Below are 21836 nucleotides of genomic sequence, written 5' to 3' on the forward strand. Positions count from 1 at the left end.
TAAAACCATGTTTCCCTAAAAACGATTGGACAATAATCTTTTTCATTGAGATGATTGGACAAACTAGTGACGGTAGGAAATGAACTCAAGGGGGGAAATTAGAAAAAAGAAAAATCTAAAACATATCATTTTTTCCACTACAAGACGGAATCTCTTATTTCCAGTTTTCGGGTTTGGAAAAACCGATTTACCCAATACCCATATTAGATACATGCAGTGAATATTCACCTACCGTATGATTGGAATTGCATAAGTAACGGATAGTACTACTTAGAGAATCTAATGAGCAGTTTCATTAATAGAAACTAGCCTAACTCCTAATACGGAAAAATATCAGCGATTCTATTCTTCACATCAAACAAGAAAGAAGTCAATACACAGAGATTCAAGAAAACACGCCATTTTTGCGAACTGACATAAATATGTTATCAGCAAACAACGGAAAGCAATATATTTCAAGCAATGACATACTCTTTCATCCATCACAATAAATTAGAATACCCATGGCATCACCTTTAATTTGAAATTGATCTAATGAATTCATCTAAAAGAGCATGTACTGTAAAGAAGAAATCAGTAAGATAACAAGTTCTCACAGACGATGTATTCGTTTAATCTCAAGTGCTAAATTTAAATAAACAAAGAAAAGATGATCCATACCAAATCAAAATCTAGGGTTGATTAAACTTTACCAGCTTCCTGCTCTATTGGCACATGAACCCATCCTTCATCTATAGATTTCAAAGTCCCACTTAAACCATCATCGACGAAATCCCCAACCTTCTTTACTTTAATCTCTGTGCTAGGTGGTGAAACAGGATATTTCCCAGTAAAGCAAGCATAACAGAAATTAGAAGAATCCTCTTTTAGCAAATTCTTCAAGCTATCAAATGGGAGAAAAGCAAGTGAATCGGAACCGATATATTGCCTAATTTCCTCAACGCTTAACCTATTTGAAATCAACTCTTCCGAACTAGGTGTATCGACTCCATAATAACAAGAAGCAACCATGGGTGGACTAGCAATTCTCATATGAACTTCTTTTGCTCCTGATTCTTTCAACAACCTAACAATCTTAGAAGAAGTTGTTCCTCTCACAATTGAATCATCAACAACAACAACTCTCTTCCCTTCCAAAACAGCTTTAACTGGGGCTAATTTCAATTTCACCCCAAAATCCCTAATTCTCTGAGACGGTTCTATAAAAGTTCTACCAACATAATGTGACCTAATTAGACCTTGTTCAAATGGAACCCCAGCTTTTGCTGCATACCCAAGAGCAGCAACAACCCCGGAATCAGGTACAGCTATAACAACATCACAATCAACAGGAGCTTCTGTTGCTAAAATCTCACCAAATTCTCTTCTTGATTTATAAACGGAACGACCAAATACTATCGAATTTGGTTGAGAAAAGTAAATATGTTCAAAGATGCAAGCTTTTGGTTCAAAATGAGGCATTAAACAAAGAGTTTGAATACCATCTTTATCAATAACAATAACTTCACCTGGATTAACTTCTCTCTCATATGTTGCTTCAATAAGATCAAGTGCGCAAGTTTCAGAAGCAAAAACATAAGCTCCATTACTTCTTCTACCCATTACTAATGGTCGAAAACCATGAGGATCACGAACTGCAACTAATTTATCTTCAGTAATAAAAACCATTGAATAAGCTCCTTCAAGTTGTTCACATGCACTAACAATTCTAAGAAGAAAAGGTCTAGCTTTTGAAATAGCAATTAAATGAAGAACAACTTCAGTATCAGAACTAGTATTAAAAATTGAACCATTTTCTTCAAGCATAGCTCTAAGTTTACGATAATTGACTAAATTACCATTGTGGGCAACTCCAACTGATCCGAATCGGTAACCAGCAACAAAGGGTTGAACGTTTTTGAGCATAGAAGAACCGGCGGTGGAATAACGAACATGACCAATTGCAGAATCGCCGGGAAGTTGATTGAGTTTCGATTCATTGAAAACTTCAGAGACTAATCCAACTCCGGTAATGGATTTGAGGATATTTTCATGAACAGTAACGATTCCGGCGCCTTCTTGGCCGCGATGTTGAAGAGCATGAAGGGCTAAGTAACAGAGACGGGAAGCTTCAGGGTCACCATAAATACCAACAACTCCACATTCTTCTCTAAGTTTATCGTCATCATCACCATCAAAATCAATCTGATTAAGAACAGAGTTATTGATTTGAGGCAAATCATCATCTGGGTTTCCTTCAGAGGTGAAAACAGAGATTGGGTTTTTGTTATTGTTGCAGGAAAGATTCAAAAGGGATTTGGGTTGGGTAAAAGAACGAGATTGATGAAAAGAAGAGTTTAGGTTTGTTGAACTGGGGGAGAAGAAGGGTTTAACAAAGGATTTAGAACGAGAAGAAGAAAACAGATGATGATGATGGGTGGTGGAAGATGATGAGAAAGAAGAGAAATGAGTTGCTGCCATTGAAATCAAATGAAGGAGAACCAAGAGAAAGAAAGGGTAGAGAGAGAAAGAGATGAAGATAACTCCACCCCAGGAGAAAGAGTAAAGAAGAAAGACTAGAAAAGAGGGATTTTTTAAAAGAGAGAAAGTGAAGTTTTATGGAGCCTCGCAACTTGCAAAGTCTAGGGCAAAAAATCTTATTCTTTTTTGATGTTGAAGTCGGCTAGTTGGAGTAGTAGGGCAAAATACGACCAAATATAAACCCTAAACCCTACCAAACCGTTTGCAAATATATATATTCCCCTATATTTTCTAGCCAGTGGAAATTAGAGTTTCTTTATTTTATTTTGGCCAATCCAAATATTGACCGTTCTTCATTGTTTTAGTGGAAATTTTTCGCAATCCTAAAATCGACTTTTTTTTTGTTTTATTCGTATCATCTTGTTCCTTTTTTGTTCCAAAATCGTATCGTTATGTTGGTTAACCTATTCCCCTTATGTCTCGCTTTTATGGTTTAGAAAATAAATTTAGAATGTCAAAAACGGTTACTTATTATATTGCGATGTCTTCAAAATTCAAATAGGTTTTTGTTCAATCAAAATCGAATTCCATACTCTTTTGGTATTATCTTGTTCAATCAAAATTTAGTTATATGCTTTTTTGTTGACGGTTAAATATGTAAATAATGACAATAAATATGTGTTTGCAATATCTCTTGTTGATTCATTATTTGTTATTCTTAGATATTGATTTATTATTGAACAAATTATGATTCACTCTAAATCTATTGTAATCCAAATTTTGATAATTAAAATGTGTGTTTGCAACGGGGTGAGTGTTGACTTATTAAGAACATATTGTTTAGTCAAAATTGGAATTTATTATGGTTTGTAGGTTTCTAAGCGATACCATAATGACTGAAAATAAAATTTCGAGGAAAGACAAAATAATTGTGAAGAAAGACGTAAAATTTTAGAAAGAAATTAAGACGTTGTTGAACAAGAAATATCCAAGTTCAATTGGTACTCTAGACTAACAGTAGACGTATATTTGCAATTGCAAACGACAAATTCAAGTAATAGGTTAACAAAAACGTAAATCTAGTCAATAAGTGTTATCAATAAAGGAGGTCCACAACTAGTTGTAGACTAAAATTTGCAATTGTAAATGACACATCCAATATGTAATTAACAGACCTATGTAGTTGGTCTCGGCCGAGACATGTATATTTTTTTTTGGAAATTTTATACTTCATTTAAAAGCCTAATGGCTACCGAAAAGCATACAATGAAGCAAAAAAACACGTCACTCGACTATCCACAACATTCCAAAATGTAGGGACTAAAGTGAAAAAACCAAAGTTAGGAAGAGTTCAACACAGATTGGGCCAGGTTATGGGCATGCTTGTTCGCCACCCGGCTTACCCACACGAATTCGAACGATTCTAAGTTGGCCACGTTTTCCTTGATCTCGGTCATGCAAGTAAGTATCCTCCACGGGGTGGCATCATCACCGTTTGATGCAGCCTGTATAATGGCCCTTGCATCTCCTTCAAATATCACTCTTCTAAACCCTAGGGCAATCGCTAAATCTGTTGCGAACATGAGATCCCTAGCCAGTGGCGAGGCCAGAAATTTTCTTCTATGGGGGCACTTTTAATAAGAGAAACCCACATGAATAAATAAATCAAACAGTATCTATTAACTCATTCTGTTTATATTATTTAAGTATTTTATTCAAATTTCTAAGCAAAAAACAAGAATGATTCAAATTTAGATAGAAATACGAAGACAAAGAGAAAGAAAAACGGCATTTACTTTTTAGGGGACAAAATTTACATGTGATCAAAATTCTAAGATTTAATAGATACATATATATATATATATATATATATATATATATATATATATATATATATATATATATGTTCAAGTTTGTTTTCTTGTTTGATTTCTAAGACGACTGACTATCTACGATCACATTTTTTACTTAAAAGTTTTACATTTTATTTTGATAGTAATTTGGTTACATGTTATTTAACTAAATAATCAAGCTAGCTAATTAATGTAACACACTAAATACATTTAAAAATATAAATGCTATGCAAGAAAACAACAACCTTATTTTAGAGAGGAGATGACTAGAAAAAATCTTACCACTCAATGGATTAGGTTTACGAAGAACTTAAGAAATTAAATTACAAAAGACATGTATCATTTCTAAGTGTGAAGAAAGAGGTTATAGTGGGTGGTCTTTACCCTATTTTCTATGGACTTGAACTACAATGGTACATATGAGAAGTGGATGCACCTTTAGTAGTTAAAAGGTGGCCTTTCTGCAACAAACAAAACGGAAAGGTGGGCTTCATTAGGGGAATAGTTTTAAGGGGAGGTATATGGAGCTTGTGGGGGCATGTGACCCCACATGCCCCTTACTAGCCTCGCCCCTGGCCCTAGCTTCGCTCTCCAAAGGCGATTTAGGGTGTATTGTACGACCTTCTTGAAAGATGATTTCCCCCTCTCTGTTTCTGAATACAACCCCGATGGAAGCTCCTCTTGGTCCAAAAGATCCGTCGAAGTTGGCTTTAATCGTGTCTTCCGGTGGTGGAGACCAAAGCAGATCTTCTGTTTCACTTGTGATTTCTTGATCTCCCTGTTGATGATGACAGAGAGCCAGTGCTTTGGTGATGATACTCTTAAGATTAAGCTTGGATCTGTTGAAGATGATATTATTCCTTTCTTTCCAAAAGCTCCATAAAAGGTAAACATAGAAACTTACTTTACTTTGATTCTTTTTACTTTGCATAATCAGTTTTGTGATCAATTTTTCTGGATCTTAAAATCGCGAGAGAAGATTGTGTATGTTGAAGAAATGTTTCATTTTGTGATAATCAGCTTACATCTTATATTGCAGGCATGAATACATGAACGACTCTGATTTTATGAGTTCAACTTCCAACACCCACCCGTTTGATAACCTACAAACCATCATAAAAAAATTAAAAAATATAATTACTCCCTGTCTTCTCTTTCCAACACCACCATCTTCCGATCATCACTAACCCACCACCACCATTTCTCTCTTCCACTCTCTGTTATGGACCATCATAGAGAAATGAATATTGAGATATAAGGGGCGAAGAGATATTACAGGGGTGGAAGGTGAAGAGGGGAAATCAAAGGAAAAAAGAGACTAGCATTTTTGGCGAAGGTCGTTGGTGGCCAAGTGGGCGTCCGACCGCCAGTTCTCAGACGAAGAAGAAGAGATGACGGACCGGAGGAAATTATTGAGTAGAAAATAAAATAAAAAATCAGCTACTAAAATTGACTAAGTCAAATTAAAAAAATGCCATTTTTCTTAATTTATGGGAAGTTAGGGGCCAAAAAACTGATCTTCAACCATGGGACAATTTATAAAAACAACATAAAAAAGTTACTTTAAAGTACGATATCTATAAAATATATTTCTATCATATTACTGTTGTATTTTTGTTTTACCAATAGATTTTTAACTCTACCTCCACAAAAAAATGTTTGGCAGGTCTTAGTGTGCACAAACTTAATGGCTCTCTCAGTATCGCCAAGTCCGGGCGATATCGTCTTACTCAAACCCATTATGTTTTATTACCTTATTTGACAGAAGCATTACCACATTCGACATATACCTCGGATACTTTTGCATTTTAAAGTTTAAGAGCTTTTCAGGACTTAACCACTCCAGATGTGTATATTGTTATCGTCAGATATTCTCCGACTTTCTTTTATCAGATTAACGGCGGTTACAAAATCTCTACAGAACGATACCTGATAAGTCTCTGGGTTTCGCACTTGTTTGGTCTGCATGTATTTTGTACTTTTTTTTCTTTTCAGTATGTTTATAGACAAGCATCCCGCACACGACACAACCTTCACTTTATCGGGATATACTGGGTCTTCTGTTTTTCAACAAAAAAAATATACTCAGTTCTTCTGTGGTTACTTAAGTTTGTTATCGAACCGCTGTCATTTTTAGCTAGCTTCAAGTTCAATCTTTGTGACTTTTTGTTAAATAAACGAAGTTGAAAAAATACATATTATTTTGAATCGAAGAGCCTAGGTTCACAAAAAAGTTGACAAAATTTTTACCGAAATGAAGTGACAAGATTATTTTTCAAAGTTTGACTGAATCTGGACATTTCTCTTTACGAGTCGTTCATCTTTTAACAGTCAACATTTAGTCGAACTTTCAAACGGAACTTGCCACATCTTTGACAAAAGTCTGTTTCTTACCCAAGTCCTTTTCTTTCACCACCCATATTTTTGTAGGTCCCTTATCCAACATCATCAATTTAAAGGGGAAAAGTACTCATCTTTGGATTTTCAATCATCAATTCTCAAACTAAGAAAATTTCTAAAGAGACGACCACACCTCTTAAAATATGCATCTCATGCTTCTTGCTTCGTATCCTAATGGCTAGTGTGTGTATCTTACTTGGAGAAAGAGCATGCAAATTTTCAAATCAAGTAGGCATATATCTATAAACTATTTCCCAAATTCCCATAAAGACGTAGAGGGACTTAGCTCAAACAGTCTGTCGAGATTATAATGAAGTAGCTTGATTTTTAGTTTTAAAATTACAACAAATTTAGATGTTAATCGGACGGTCATTAGCATATAAGGCCTACCTCTATATGACAAGTTACAACTTAAACGTCACCGAGATGGGGTTTTTGCACTTTGGGGAAAAAAAAAAATTCAAGGTACAAAGAGCTTAGTTGACTAATTTTTTTCTAATTGTTGGAGGGAAACGATTTTGAGTAAAATGGTTTTGTTTTCCCTTCTCCATAAATCCACCACTATTTTTAATCCACTTCGGTAATGGTCACCGACGAACGACATCGAACAACATGGTTAAAGTATAGTTTATAAAAAGTCAATGAGTTATAATGGGGAAGACAGAAGATTCTAAGTTTTTCATTTAAGATTGGGCTATAGACCTTTTTTTTTTATTTTGGCCCTAAGACACTTAATCTCTAAGAGTATCTCCTTGCGAAACTCACAACAAAATCAAATTGTCCTATGTCTCAAGTCCTAGTTCAGATTCTTTTTCCTCAGTGGTACAATTGATATCTACAATTCAAAAAACATAATTCAATGTAACAATCTAAAAACTTAAAAATTACTTAGGTGTCATTTTCTAGATATACCCTTTTGTTTTTATTATTGAGTAGCAAATTGAGATAATTAAGAGAAATCTCAAATATTGAATTTCTTCTTGCGACGTCTTAGAATTAAATGTCGCCACACACTTTGAAAACCTATATTGAGTTTCACGTTAAAGATAATCTTTTGTAAAAAATTCAAAAAAAAGTTGGGTGACGCTTAACTTATAGCATTGGATATAATTTTTTGTTAATAACTCAGAAAATCTGTAAGTATCACTCTGAAGTTTTCAATTTGAGTTTTGGGAGATGCTCTAAAGCCCATGGCCCTCTAACAAACTAGAGATAAAGAAACCTTACGATGATTCGTGAGGTAATGGGCAAAAATGCCTAAAAACGACATCCATAATTGACCGTCGACACTTGCTTGCCCAAGTAGTTGAAATTGTTGACGTAAACTCAAAAATCCTCTGAGGTCTCAACTTCGATTTTCAGAAGAAGTGGAATCCATTATTGAACTTGGGGTATTAAAGGTACAATAATGTAATAAATTTGTGGGACTTACATTTCTTTCATGTTGTTGGGCTTTAGACCTCTTACACTAATTGTTTAACTTAGGCGGTTATCATACTTATTACATCTCACGATGTATCAATGCCCCGATTTGTCAAAAAAAAAGGGTTATTTTCCAAATAGCCCTCAACTTTATGACCAGCTTCCTCCCTAGCTCCCTACTTTATAAAAAAAAACCTAGATGACCCCCTTTGTTAATTTACCGTTAAATGTCTGTTACTTTCTCTCTTCCATCTCATCATCTCTCTCTGCCACCTCATCTTCTCGCCACCTCACCGTCTTCACCGGCGAAGGTCGCCAGCCGACCAATTTCCGACCGACGACCTTCAAACATAAAAAAAAACTTTTTTTTCCTCTATCTCTCTGAACTTTTTTTTATCTCTCCCCTCTCTCTCTAAGTACTCCGGCGAAGGGGGTTTCCCTTCGTCGGAGGTCAGTCGAACGGACCATTGAAGATTTGTTCGACAAACCTATGAAGGTCTGCGAACAAACAAACCTTCAATGGTCTGTTCGACAAGACTCCGGCGAAGGAAACCCCCTTCACCGGAGTACTTAGAGAGAGGAGAGATAAAAAAAATTTAGAGAGAGAGGAAAAAAAAGTTTTTTTTTTATGTTTGAAGGTCGCCGACTGAAATTCGGTCGGCCGGCGACCTTCGCCGATGAAGACGATGAGGTGGCGAGAAGATGAGGTGGAAAAGAGAGGTGATGAGATGGAGGAGAGAGTAACAGACATTTAACGTTAAGTTAAAAAGGGGGTCATCTGAGTATTTTTGATAAAGTAGGGGCTAGGCAGGAAGATGGTCATAAATTTGGGGGCTATTTGGGAAATAACCCATTTTTACCCTTGATTGGAAGCCTCTGGTGGTGCCCCAAGCAATAAAAAAGAAAGGCCGAAAGAAAAGCTAATTTCTTCTTTATACTGCACTGACGGTCCAGAGAACTCACACGCTCAGCCAAACCCAATTACTTCCACTTTTTCAGGGGAAAAGATTTCCTCTGTCCTAAATCGGAAACCCTAGGTTCAGCTCAACAGTGAAAGGAAAGGAAAGGAGTCAACCTTAAAGCTCAATCTCAGCAGCTACTCCTCTAATTTTTCAAAACTGGAGGAGAAGAAGAAGATGAAGAGAAAGAAATGGACAGAATCAGAAGAAGAAACCCTAATTAACAAATATTCCGAGCTACTAAATTCAGGTACTTTACTTAAACTCAGAACTCGAGAGAAGAAATTTCAACCAATTGCTGATCATGTTAACTCTGTTCATCATCTTCAAAACCCTATTTTATTTCCATTTAGTTGGTCATGGCGTGATGTTTCAATTAAAGTTCAGAATATGCGTCATCAGTATTTAGGTGTTAAGCAGAAAATTAGGGTTTCAGATGAAGAGTTCAATTGGAGTGATGGACAAGATCATTGGACTAATTTCTTTAAGTATAAAGAAGTTTTTGGTGATGTTGAATTAGATGTTGTTAACAATTTGAGTAGAAGAGGTTTGATTGATGATGATGATGATGATTGTTGTAATGGTAATGAATCTTCTGATGTTATGGGGTTAGGGTTAGGTATTGATGGAGATGGGTATGATGATTTTGATGATGTTGAAGGTGAAGAAATGGGGATTTGTGATCATGGGGAGGTGAATTTAGGTTCAATTAGGAGGAAGAGATTGAAGAAAAATGGATTAGGGTTTGTAGGATCACAAATATTGGAACTTAGAGATTTGGTTGGTAAGAGAGAAGAAAGATCTAGGGAGAGAAAATTTAATGAAGAAGTGGAAATGTCAGCAAGAGAAGATAGAATTAGAGAGAGAGAATTTCAAATGGAAGAAAGGATGAGAGAAGAAGAAGAAAGAATGGAAAGTCGAGAATTCGAGTTCGAAGAGAGACAATTAGTAATGGGTAGGATGAATCTGGATAGAAAATTAAGAGTAGAGAAAGAATTTAATGAAGAAAGAAGAAGATGGTTAATGAAAATGGAAGAGAAAAGGGTAGAAGAAGAAATGTCATTTAGAGAGAGAATGATTGAATTACAAATAGAACATGAGAAACAAATGATGCAAATGTATACTGAATCTTGTCAAAATCAAATACAAGTTCTTGGCGTTCTTGTTAGGGTTGTTGGTCAATTTTTTGGATCAGGGAATGATGGTAGTTCACTTGGTTCAATTCAACCACAGGTTTTGCAGAATTTACAACATCCTAATAACTTAGTTGTAGATGATAGTGTTAAACCAAATGTCAATTCAGATACCCATTTCATGTAATTTTTGAAATGTCTTAAGTGATGTTCATCTAGCTTTGCTGTACTAAATTCATAAATTGTTGTGTTTGTGAATTGTATTCTTGTTTATGATAATGAAAATATGAAGAATTTAGTCCTCTTGTATTGCAAGTTGAGTTTTATTTTCTCTCTATCTCTCTAGACAATCTTATCAGTCTAAACCTTTCGATTGCTCACTTCTTCATGTGCTATATATTCATATATATCGCTAGCCCACGGACTATATATATAACGAGGGTATATCATGTGCCTGGTTGGGAACAGACAAATCTATAATCTCAAAGTTTGGGAGGTATAATCTCATCATTAGAGATAAGTTTAGGATATATAATCTCAACTGTTAAAGATAAGATTGAGTGGTGTAATCTTAGCCATTAAAGAGGTCAGTATATTCTAAAAAATGTCATCCTCCCTTATTATATCGATTACAGACATTATATAAAATCATAAAAAATAGTAGCAAAACTATTACAGAAGTTGTTCGACAACAAGCTTCGACACGGGAGCAACCTCTCTCTCTCTCTCTCTCTCTCTCTCTCTCAAGTGTGAAATTCTTTGACTCAGGGGATCGGCTCACTCTACCCAGGATCGCTAGTTGGACCGACTATATATCTAAAGCATATATGGTATATTGTGATCTCGTATTTTTCGATTTTTTTATAATCATGAACATTTGAATGTGTGACTCAGACGGAAGTTTGAATCTCAAACTCAAAATTTGTAACATCATTCGAAGTAGTAACTAGAAATCCATCTCTTCTGGAGCCAAATCTACACCTTCCGAAACAGTAATAGATGTAAGAAATAGAATGGAAACTTTAATAATGCATAGAACAAACTAGATATTAATCTGCCTACTTATATAATAGAAAACCATACATCATCACTGTTCTTTTAACAGATTAATGGGATAACAAACCAGTTTCCGTCAATCTCCAATCCACAAACCACACTAGATATAGGTAAACACTAGAACAATATTACTTTGTCGATATTAGGACGAAGACAAGTCATCAACCATGAATCAAGGCTGACTTTTTCGTCTACCTCAGATGGTTTTCTTATTTATAATTAGTTAGTGAGGAACTTGAGATGAAGTCCTTTCTGCTTGATCTGAAGCTGTAGCAAGACCTTGAAGCATTCTGACTATCTCTGTAGTGTCCTCTAAGTAATACTTTGCTTTACTAGGTTTTTGACCAACTGTGCACGCGAAAACCTCGGCCACAGGTGAAAGAGAAGGACCTGAAATTGCACTTGTGAAAACTTCAAACATGTCTTCGTCTGATCGATCATCACCGATGCATAGAACAAAGTCGGGAAGCATTCCTTTTTGTCGCATTGTTGATAAGAGGCGCCCAGCCACCAAGCCTTTGCTCACATCCTAAATCAAATGGATTCAAAATAGAGAAGACTACAAGTAAATAATCGGAAATTGGGGCATGACTGAATCTGACATTCTATTTGTACGCTTACATATGAATTGATAGTAGATATGTAGATACACATTTAGTTTGCATTTTTTTTTTGAGAATAGTTTGCAGGTTAGTCTTCAAACCTATTATGGTGTAATTTCTGGCGTAAATTATAAGTACATGTTTGGCATGCACATATTAAGCGTGGCACTGGCAGTTGTGGTGGTGGTGGCAGTGATGATGGAGCGGCAAATGTGATAGTTATGGTGGTACTGGAAAAATGGAGGTCGACAAGGTGGTATCCACTTATGGGATCTAAAGACAATAATATTTTCCATGTGCATACTAACAGACTGAACACGAAAATCATAAGTCGGAGCTTATTACAAAACACATGTCGTGTTCAAGCATATAAGCACAGGACACCAACCCATTTCGAAAACTAAAATTGATAAACCACCAAAGAAAATTTATATGATGACATAATTGATAATATAGGAAAAAACTGTTCTTACTAACCTGAGGTTTGACTTCGACAATATGCTGTCCACTCTTGACAGACACTGGCTCATTTGCAAGAACACTTTCAAGATGATCAAGAAGTTCCTTGGCCTGGCATGACCCAAAATCTGGATCCGCGTATTGGTAATGCCAAACAAGTGCACTCTCTTTGGTCTCTATAGTTGAACCATCAGTTGTTTCGGTGTATAACTTCATTACTGGCTCTGCAGTCTGTTTCCAATCGAAATCTGCTACATTGACACAATTTTCCCATTCCTCCTCCTGGTTCAGCCTGACGAAAATGGAAGATGAGTTCTCAAATCTCTACCATATAAGCATAGAAAACTACCCGAAAAAGGAAATCTAAGTTTAAGGCTTTATCATTCCCAAAAGAGTAAATCTAATATCACTAAAGATCATTGAATTGCGTAATTCTAGAGAAGAAACAATTTTTTTTTTGGTTTTGGTTAGTTAAACAAAATATTGAACCGAAAATGAGAATGAACACAACGAAGTGTGGGTATACCTCATGAAGTAACCATGTTCAGCTGCAATTCCAAGCTTTTCGCAAGACGAAAACCACCGAGTCAAAGTCGTCTTATCTCTCCCACTAACAAGGAAAACAACGTTCTTTGGGTCTCGACACAAGCTATTCAAGAAACCAATAACTTCGGGGTTGGGGGTTTTATTTATCGATGTTCGTGGCATCATAGTACCGTCATAGTCTAGGAGAATCGCTCGGTTATTAGTTCTCTTATATGCAGACACTATATGTTCAACTGAAAGCTTCCTGAAAGTGGGATCAAGTGCAATTACCCTGAACCCTAAACCAAAACCGATACCCCAACACCGCCTCCTCAAATGGTCCTTACAAGCCCGCTCAAGATCCACTAAGAAACTATGGGCCCAGTACCCGACATGATGTGTACTCACATATCTATAGTGTTTTTCATGTCGCAAGTGTTTTTCTGCTTCTGGCACTACTAAAGCAGAATCCATAGCTTCAGCAACAGCTTCGATATTCCAAGGATTGACCCGAATTGCCCCACTGAGTGATGGGGAGCAACCAATGAACTCTGAGACCACCAACATGCTCTTCTTTGGGGTGGACTTATCTATCTGCAGTGCTTCATCTAGCTTATCGTTCCCTTCCCGACATATAATATATTCATATGGAATTAGATTCATACCATCTCTCACTGCCGTCACCAGACAGCATTCAGCAATCACATAATAAGCAATTCTCTCATAAAATTGAAGTGGGGTATCGATCAAAACCACGGGTTGATAGCCCGGGGTTCCGAATTTCTCATTAATCCTCTTGACTGTCGAATAAGTCTCAGATTGAACCTCTTCAACATCTTTCCCTCTTCCTCTTGCTGGATTTGCTATCTGAACTAACACGACTTTTCCCCTCCAATCAGGATGGTGTGTGAGAAGTTGTTCCATTGCTAGTAACTTCAAGCTGATCCCCTTGAATATATCCATGTCATCCACCCCAAGTAACACTGTACGACCCTTAAACTTGTCCGCCAGCTCTCCCACACGGGCTTCAGTCTCTGGAAGATTCATTACGGATTTCAGCTGGCCCATATGAATCCCAACAGGAAGAATCTTAATGCTGACTGTTCGACCATAGTACTCAAGCCCGATATAGCCCCGTTTAGACTGATAAGCAAGACCGAGCATTCTACTACAACACGAAAGGAAGTGTCTGGCATAGTCAAATGTATGAAAACCGATAAGGTCAGAATTTAGGAGAGATCGAAGAAGCTCATCCCTCACAGGAAGTGTTCTATAAATCTCAGATGATGGAAATGGACTATGAAGGAAAAATCCAAGCTTCACCCTATTAAACCTCTTTCTTAAAAAGGTCGGTAATACCATTAAATGATAATCATGAACCCACACAAAATCATCGTCAGGGTTAATTACTTCCATTACTTTATCAGCAAAGATCTTGTTCACTGATACATAAGCTTGCCAGAGGGATCGATCAAACCGTCCGCCTAGATCAGGGGAGAGAGGAAGCATGTAATGAAACAAAGGCCATAACTGCTGCTTACAGAAACCATGGTAGAATCTAGTGAAAAGATCGGGTGGGAGAAAAGCCGGAACACATTTGAATGTTTCAAGTAAGGTTTGGGCAACTTCGTCTTGTTCATTCGGATCGATTTCTTCTCTTAAACATCCAATGTAAATCACTTCAACATCTTCTCCTAGACCATCTTTGAGTTGTAAAAGAAGGGAGTCTTCATCCCAACTGAAATACCATCCCTCGTTGTCGGGTTTTCGATGAGCTCGAAGTGGAAGTTGGTTACCCACGATAATCATCCGTTCTTGAGTGACAGATGAAGGAATATCTGAACCAACACTGTTATCATCATCTAGTTCAGATATTATTCCAGCCACAGTCATAACTCTAGGAAGCCTCTTTCCTACTCGTCCAAAGGTCGAACTATCACCAGAAGCAAGATCCAAAAGATTGGAATAAGACAGAGAAACCATTTTCGCTATCAGATCAAATGCTCAGACTACTATAAGGAAGTGGCTTCAGATGAATTTTTCTTTCTCCCAATTCATACAATCAAGTCCTAAACAAAAGAAGATGAATTCGTAGAAGTGAAGTCAGATTATGAATTATGTAATTACAACATAAGCAAACTTTGAAACATAAATACCTACTGATTTTTACTACTTACTAGACTTGAATTTAGGGTAAAAAATCATTCAAACCAAATCTACTTCTAAAATTCATGCAAAACAAAAAACAAATTAGAAAAAAGAATCTTAGAAGATCTAAATAATTATTAAGACCTTCACCTAAAAATTAAACTAATTTTATGTCTACTCCTAATCAAACAATAAACTTCCATAAAAGAACAACAACATTTGATGCATGAGAAAGAAGAACAAAGAAATAGCAAGTTTTGGGAATAACCCACAAAATTGAAGAAATAAAGGATGATTTAGACATTCCAAAAAACCCCAAGTAAGAAAATGACTTCAAACTCATAATATGTACTAAAAAGAATCATCTCTACTTAGATCACCCACTTAACCAAATCATCTCATAATATAAATTAACCAACATAATCAAGCAAACCACTATTCCCCAAAACTTAATTAAAAAAAAATTAACTAAAAACAGAGAGAACCAGTGTGAGTTCTATTAGAGAGAAAGAGTGATAGAGAAAACAAACACTTACCCAAGTACCATTTTGTTAAGAACTGTATGAAAATGTAAAAGTAAAGAGAAAACACCATGAAAAGGGAGAAGGTGATGAGAGTGGAGAAACTGAGAAAAGATATATCTACCTTTAAGATGGTAACAAAGAGGAGAAGAAAGTAGAGAACCTAATAAATACTCTTCTTCTAAGCCTCTCTCTTAAAACCCTTTTATAAAAGCATTGATTCCCTTTGAGCTTTTCTCTCTCTCTCTCTCTCTCTCTCTCTCTCTCTTTCTCTCTTTCAGCTTCACAGTCTCATTCAGTGGAAGAAAGGACAACACTGGAATATACCAAGTAACCAAATTATAGGGGGTAGGTTTTAAAGGTCTCCACTATAATTGTTACAAGCACCTCCTTCTCTCACGTACTCTCCCTAAATTTGCCTTGAGGGAGGTGTCTGTGACATTTATAGAGAGCGCTGTTAGCAGTTCCAATTATTGGCCCCTTGCTCGGCTTAGCTGGCGCAGCTAGGTTTTGGCTTCTGTTTTTTTTATGTTTTATAGGTCAACTCATTTTTGTTAATAGACCCCTTCAGTACACCCATGACTTAGTCAATTAGTTTTCCCAAGCGAGCATCTCCAATGGGACACTCAAACTCTAAAACTTAGAGTATCACTTAAGATTTGTAGAGATTTTGTTAAAAATCTGTTTTTAATGAGACTATTTATTAATTGAGATTCTCAAGGGACACGATGTGTATCCTTGAGACTCTTTAAGTGTCACTTTAAAACAAGACTGATTGAGATTCGTAATTAGCTGCAATAAAAGAATACGCTCTTTCGACAACTAATTATAACCCTTACTTTTTAACTACTTTTTATCTATTGAATTAAAGAGTGACACATGCATTAAGTAGTGGTATTTTAGAGATCTCCATTGGAGACAAACAAAAGTTTACAGTGTCTCTATATTGACGTTTAAAAAAGAAATTCTTCACTGACCCTCGACAACTAAACTTTTAGAGTATTTATTAAAGTGTCCCATTAGAGACGCTCTTAGCGAGAACGACTCCCTTTGCTATGGGTATAAAAGTTCACTTTTTGAGGTTTTTTCACCCACATTATTTTTTTTTTCTCCCTCTAAAAATTCGAGTCTTAAATCTCAAAAAACCTCAAATCAATAAGCAACCACTTCTCACTAGAATCACCAAGGTCACCCATGACCAACGAGCTTTTGAAACATCTCCATACCGAATTTGTGCACGAACCCATGTTGTTGCCCTCAAACTCCGAAGTACAAAAGATATCTTTTATGTTGCATACAAACATGGATGGATGAAGTTGATGAAGTTTGGAAAGAGTTGGGAAGCGCCAATCGACTATACTAAATCAATTTATGGACATGATTCATTCTTCATAGAGGTAGGTATATGAACATTTCCTAACACATTATTACATGTTTCATGAAGTATTTTCTGGTTATGCAAAAAAAAAAATTGGAGCACGAGCAAAAATTCAACCTGGTGCAACCAATTTCGCTCAACAAGTTTAGTTGCAACAAGTCGAATTCAACCTTCAGCTAACATAGTACAGTTATGGAAGTTGAAATTAGTGACCTTGAACTGAATTTCCTCAATAAAAGCTCACCGTTTTCAACTTCCCAAGATTAAGTAATTTATTAGAGTCGAAATAGGGGTGCCCAAACCAATTTTTCAAGGTAACTCAGTGAGCTCGTGTCGATGTATATAGGAGAAATTTGTTTTATGTCTAAAAATTTGTAAGTAAATTGTTTAGATATCGGAGTTGTTTTATTGTTTTTTTTTTGTAAATTTAATTCTGAAGTTATTTTGATTGGTTTATTTTAGTCGCGGGTTCCATCTTGGATGAGGTTGAAAAGCGATACGAGAAGAGAAAGTCTACAGAAGGATCGAATTTTTTAGCCTATGTGGTGTAAATTTTATGTTCAAAACGTTTAAACAAGGATGAATGTATTAATTGAACTTTGAGGTGTTAAAATTTGTGGAATTGAATAGTAAGAAAGACAAGTTATGTAATTCTAATATCAAGAAAGATGTTAATATAAAACTCATTTTAACTCCATGACGCAAGCTCAAAACATGTATGTACATCAACACTCACAACTCAAAAATATTATTACCTAACATCCAAAACTGAATCAAGTCCAATAACGTAAAATAACATCCAATTAAACATCGATATGCCTTATGAAAAAATTAAATTGTAGCATAACACAAATGTACCCTGTCTAACATTGGATGACTCCCTTGTTCATTAGTCAAAGAATCATGCCTTATTTTCTTTCGAACTTTCTCCTTCCGCTTCTCTCACTCCTAGCTTGAGGGATACGACAAACCATGCCTAAATTAAGTCAAAATTAATAAAATACACTAAACATAAATAAAAATACACTTATTAAAAAATTATAATCAACGTAAATGCAAAAATACAACTTGTACAAAACCAACAAGGCCAAAAAACATTTTTTTATTTATACAATCGGTGTGGTCGTACCAAAATTGATTTAGGAATTTGACATGATGTCGACGGAGGTTACTAGAGTTAAAATCGACAGACTCATGTCGAATTTCTCAACAAATTTCAACATGATCCTACCAATTTGAACACTATCAAACTCACTTAACTTACAAGATCTTAAATCGAAGGGACACTGTCGAATTAACATAGAAATATCAGTCGGGTTTGACTGATTGTGAGTGCGAAAAATTATACTTAAAAAGACTCAAATATAACCCAAACAACTTATTTAAGGCTACAAAAACATGCATAAACTGATACAAATATCAAAATATCACCTTTCAACTTTATAAAGTATAAAAAAAAAGTTTGATTTCAGGATTTCCTCAAGTCGCTTATTCTTCTTATTTGTTCTAATTGGCTCTTCACTAAATTTGAAAATGATCGATATAATTGCTTCGAACAACTTTCAAACATCCGTGAACAATATATTCGAGTTTTGGAACCAAAAATTTGACGATTTGGGTTTTGGAAATTGAAGGCAAATTGGTTTATTTGTTAGCTTGTCGCTCGGTTTGTTGGAGATGTGTGAGAGAAGGTGGTAAGTCGAGTAGATCTGTGTAGCTCCGTTTGAGAATTTAGTCTCGCATTGAAAACTGAGGAAGAATTCCCATGAAGCTATGGTAATATAGACCAAACACCACTCAATGCTTGTAAGTTGTTTGTTAAAGCATAAAAACACTTTTTACCAGCTCGCCCCTTACATATATTAGCTTTTGGGGAGCAGATAGGGAGCAATGCATTGGCCTTAATTAGTCCACGCTAAACTTATAGGTCGGATACTTGAAATAAGCCATCAGATAAAATCCAAAATGTCAGGCGTGTGCGAGGGGTTCAGTAAAGGTTTTATCCCGAACCCGCTCACTAAAGATTTGTGGGCGCGGTGGATACTATTCGAAACGGGCAGCAGGTGCCCGTGGTGACTTAGGTGCGTGGTGAGTTTGGGTCCATCGGCAAGTTTCCAACTCCTACCCACAGTTATCTTTTATTCACCATCATTCATCATGGAGACGGGAGAGGTTGCGAAATGGTCAAATTTCCTAGAATTAGTTGACCAGGAATATCGTTGACTCCACGTGTGAGCTAAAAAAAGCAAGGTGTACATATTCTGATTACAGCACGCTGCGCATTAGCATCTCTATCAAACAATAATTCTAACCTTTCTAGCCGAGCCGATGTGAGCTGAGCCACTTACTGCTGAGTCAAAGAAACTTGACCAAAAGGTTGACTATATTAGCTCCAAAATTAAGACTTCAGGTATGAAGAAAGGACAAAATAGAAAAGAGAAGTGCGTCCTACTTCCTAGTGGTAAGAATATATGATGATGTGAAATTTGACCTAGTTATTATTGATTTTGACATATGTCCTGGCCCACATCATAAACTCTGGAGAATTCTCCACCGTTGGATTAAAATTAATGGGATATATAATATTATGTAATTATTGTTGATTACGTGCAAACTTCGAATTTACATGTTATAGATCCCACACACCAATAATTGGCCGATTTCCAACATACAAAAAGTTCATCAACCTTTGATCCAGTAGGACGCTCCCTTTTAAGCTCACCACGTATTGAGATTGAGTCTATATAGAAGCAGTTTATCATCCAGATTTATCTCATTCGATTTAAGCAATACGTAGAGTACAAGTAGGAATAGGTAAGCTTTCAGGCTTTATAGACCATAAAGGTCCAAGATGTCTCAATTTACGGTTATATCGCTCATCCGAATTCATGATGTATCAATATCATTCAAATTTAATGAATATCGGAGTCCAATATTAGAAAAAAAATACAAACAAAAAAACTGTCTGGCCCAATGTTGGAAAGTTAGACAATTCATAGGTATAGGCGTACCCAAAATTTCTCTCAGGACCTCCATCTGTAGGTGCGCCCTCTACGCCTCAAGAGGTGACTCGAGCACCCCTTATCCTTCTCTTATTTATTTGTTGTTCTTTCTTTCTCTACCTTCTCTCTCGTCAAAGATCATGTGTTGCCTCCGTTTCTTCTTCTTCTTTTTTGTAGAAAACCCAAAATCTAAATCAAAATAATAGACATAATCTTAGAAATGAATAAAAAACCCAACACAAAGAATCCTATGTAGAAAGGTAGATGAAAACTCAAGTGAGCTAGAACGAGAGTGAACTCAAATAAGAGAATAACCCCAACCCAAAACAAAGCCAAAGAAGATTAGCGATTAGACCCAAAACCAAATTGTTAATTGATAGCTTGAGATGAACGAGAGAAAAAGGATAAAACAAATGAAACGTAGATGAAAACCCAAACCAAAGGTGATTAAAGATCTCACTAGACAAGAGTAGAGAAGTTGGACTGCTAATAGATGAGAAATGAACGAGAGAGAGAGAGAGAGAGATCTCAATGAGATACCCTGATCTGAGACCCTCAAACTGATCTGAGTCTGAACCTCTGCTTAGCTCTCAGACTGGGTCAGTCCAAAAACCGCGATTGTAGGTATCGGGAGTCAATGGAGATTGACCATGGCCAATCTAAACAGAGGCACCGTGAGCAATTTGGGGTGCGCCTATAAACACACCCGTACATAGGTGTCGTGCATGCCACAACATAAAATATGTAATTTTTGTACTCATTATAGTAGAAAAATTATAAAGTTATTCTCATTATGTAAAAGTCGCGGACAACAAGTTAAGTTTCAATCGGCAACAAAGAAAAAAATATCCGTTGTTGGAAAAATATTGTTCGTAACTTCAAACTAAAACTACTCACCGGAATTCAAACTAGTTTAAAACATTTTCGATAGGATACACTTAGTATCGGAACCGACCAAACCAATCCGACGCAAATGGATTGGGCTGTTTGGGGACCGATCCAATAGTTATCCGGATTAGATCAAATACTAAAAAGTCAAAATCAAGGGATTTGGTTCGGCCTATGGATTTGCTTGACGGATAACCGAAAAAAAACCAAACCAAACCACTTATTATTATCTTTTATATTATATATATAAGATTAGATGATTGAGCATGATGGACGACAGAGATTCAATTGTTTATCATCTTTTTATCTTCCTCGAATGTTGATAAATTATGTCGGATTAATTACGTACATGTAGACTCAACGGTTTGCAAGAGAGTACTAATTTTTAATCGGTTGTAAGTATCATTGTAGGAAGTTTTAAAGTCGAAAATTCAAAATTTTATTCTTGATAAAATTTTAACTTTTGATCGTCGGGCCTTTTTCCTCCCTCAAAGAAGACGAAGTCCATAACAACAGAAGTTGTGTTGGGCCTTTTTCCTCCCTCATTTCTTCTCACACATGTGCACCCCACCTTCATTTTTATAATTTAGACTGATTCACTCTAACCCACAACATTACTGCTTCATTTTTTTTTTCTCTCTCTCCTCCCCCTATCTCAACAATGGACACGTCTCTTTTTCTATCCTCCCACTTCACTGACCATCTTTCTCCCTCCCAGTTCAACAAAAAAAAATAAAAAAAATCTTTCTCCCTCCCTCCCACACTTGATCTTCATTTATACAGATGTGTGCTTTAGTTATCATATTTTGGGTTGATATGTCTAGCTGTACTCTTTTTTGGCTTTCGTTATTTAATTAATTTCAGTTGTTGATTATTGCTTTTATTGTTTTTTTTTTTTTTTTGCTGACAGTTTTATAGTTTTTTTTTTGTTGAGAGGTTAGTTTTATAGTTAGTATAACTTATTTTCACTAGTTAACTTCCATCTCAGCAGTTCGGAGCCAGCATGGAGGTCTGAACTTTGAAAGTTGAA

The 21836-nt window shown here is 36.0% G+C and overlaps 3 protein-coding genes across 4 annotated transcripts; 1 reads left to right on the plus strand and 2 right to left on the minus strand.

The window, feature by feature from the left end:
- Positions 1 to 425: 425 nt before the first annotated feature.
- Positions 426 to 2714, minus strand: LOC147536660 (amidophosphoribosyltransferase, chloroplastic-like). Its single transcript, XM_086640267.1, has one exon. It carries the CDS (start codon positions 2458 to 2460, stop codon positions 682 to 684), a length of 1779 nt encoding a protein of 592 aa, XP_086496393.1. The 5' UTR covers positions 2461 to 2714; the 3' UTR covers positions 426 to 681.
- A 6379-nt stretch (positions 2715 to 9093) lies between these two features.
- LOC147536661 (uncharacterized) lies at positions 9094 to 10529 on the plus strand. Its single transcript, XM_086640270.1, has one exon. The coding sequence runs from the start codon at positions 9272 to 9274 to the stop codon at positions 10412 to 10414; it is 1143 nt and encodes a 380-aa protein (XP_086496396.1). The 5' UTR covers positions 9094 to 9271; the 3' UTR covers positions 10415 to 10529.
- A 741-nt stretch (positions 10530 to 11270) lies between these two features.
- LOC147536662 (alpha,alpha-trehalose-phosphate synthase [UDP-forming] 5-like) lies at positions 11271 to 16039 on the minus strand. Of its 2 annotated transcripts, none has more exons than XM_086640268.1 (4): positions 15663 to 16039; positions 12871 to 14938; positions 12363 to 12636; positions 11271 to 11812 (listed from the first exon to the last, which is right to left on the minus strand). In XM_086640268.1, the coding sequence occupies exons 2-4, from the start codon at positions 14850 to 14852 to the stop codon at positions 11507 to 11509; spliced, it is 2562 nt and encodes an 853-aa protein (XP_086496394.1). In that variant the 5' UTR covers positions 14853 to 14938; positions 15663 to 16039; the 3' UTR covers positions 11271 to 11506. The 2 variants fall into 2 exon arrangements, with proteins under 2 accessions (XP_086496394.1, XP_086496395.1); XM_086640269.1 differs by having other exon boundaries at positions 15554 to 15866.
- Positions 16040 to 21836: the final 5797 nt, after the last annotated feature.

Source organism: Eschscholzia californica, unplaced genomic scaffold (assembly GCF_041429995.1).
Source record: "Eschscholzia californica isolate CP2 unplaced genomic scaffold, dmEscCali1.0.p SCAF_5, whole genome shotgun sequence".
Classification (NCBI taxonomy): Eukaryota; Viridiplantae; Streptophyta; class Magnoliopsida; order Ranunculales; family Papaveraceae; genus Eschscholzia; species Eschscholzia californica.

What these genes read in the sequence shown, in the direction of transcription:
- LOC147536660 (XM_086640267.1), bottom strand. Translation starts at nt 2,460, where the DNA reads ATGGCAGCAACTCATTTCTCTTCTTTCTCATCATCTTCCACCACCCAT.
- LOC147536661 (XM_086640270.1), top strand. Translation starts at nt 9,272, where the DNA reads ATGAAGAGAAAGAAATGGACAGAATCAGAAGAAGAAACCCTAATTAAC.
- LOC147536662 (XM_086640268.1), bottom strand. Translation starts at nt 14,852, where the DNA reads ATGGTTTCTCTGTCTTATTCCAATCTTTTGGATCTTGCTTCTGGTGAT. An exon ending in GAACATGGTTACTTCATGAG is followed by an intron (nt 12,637 to 12,870) that starts GTATACCCACAC and finishes CATTTTCGTCAG; the next exon opens with GCTGAACCAGGAGGAGGAAT. An exon ending in TTGTCGAAGTCAAACCTCAG is followed by an intron (nt 11,813 to 12,362) that starts GTTAGTAAGAAC and finishes CATTTGATTTAG; the next exon opens with GATGTGAGCAAAGGCTTGGT.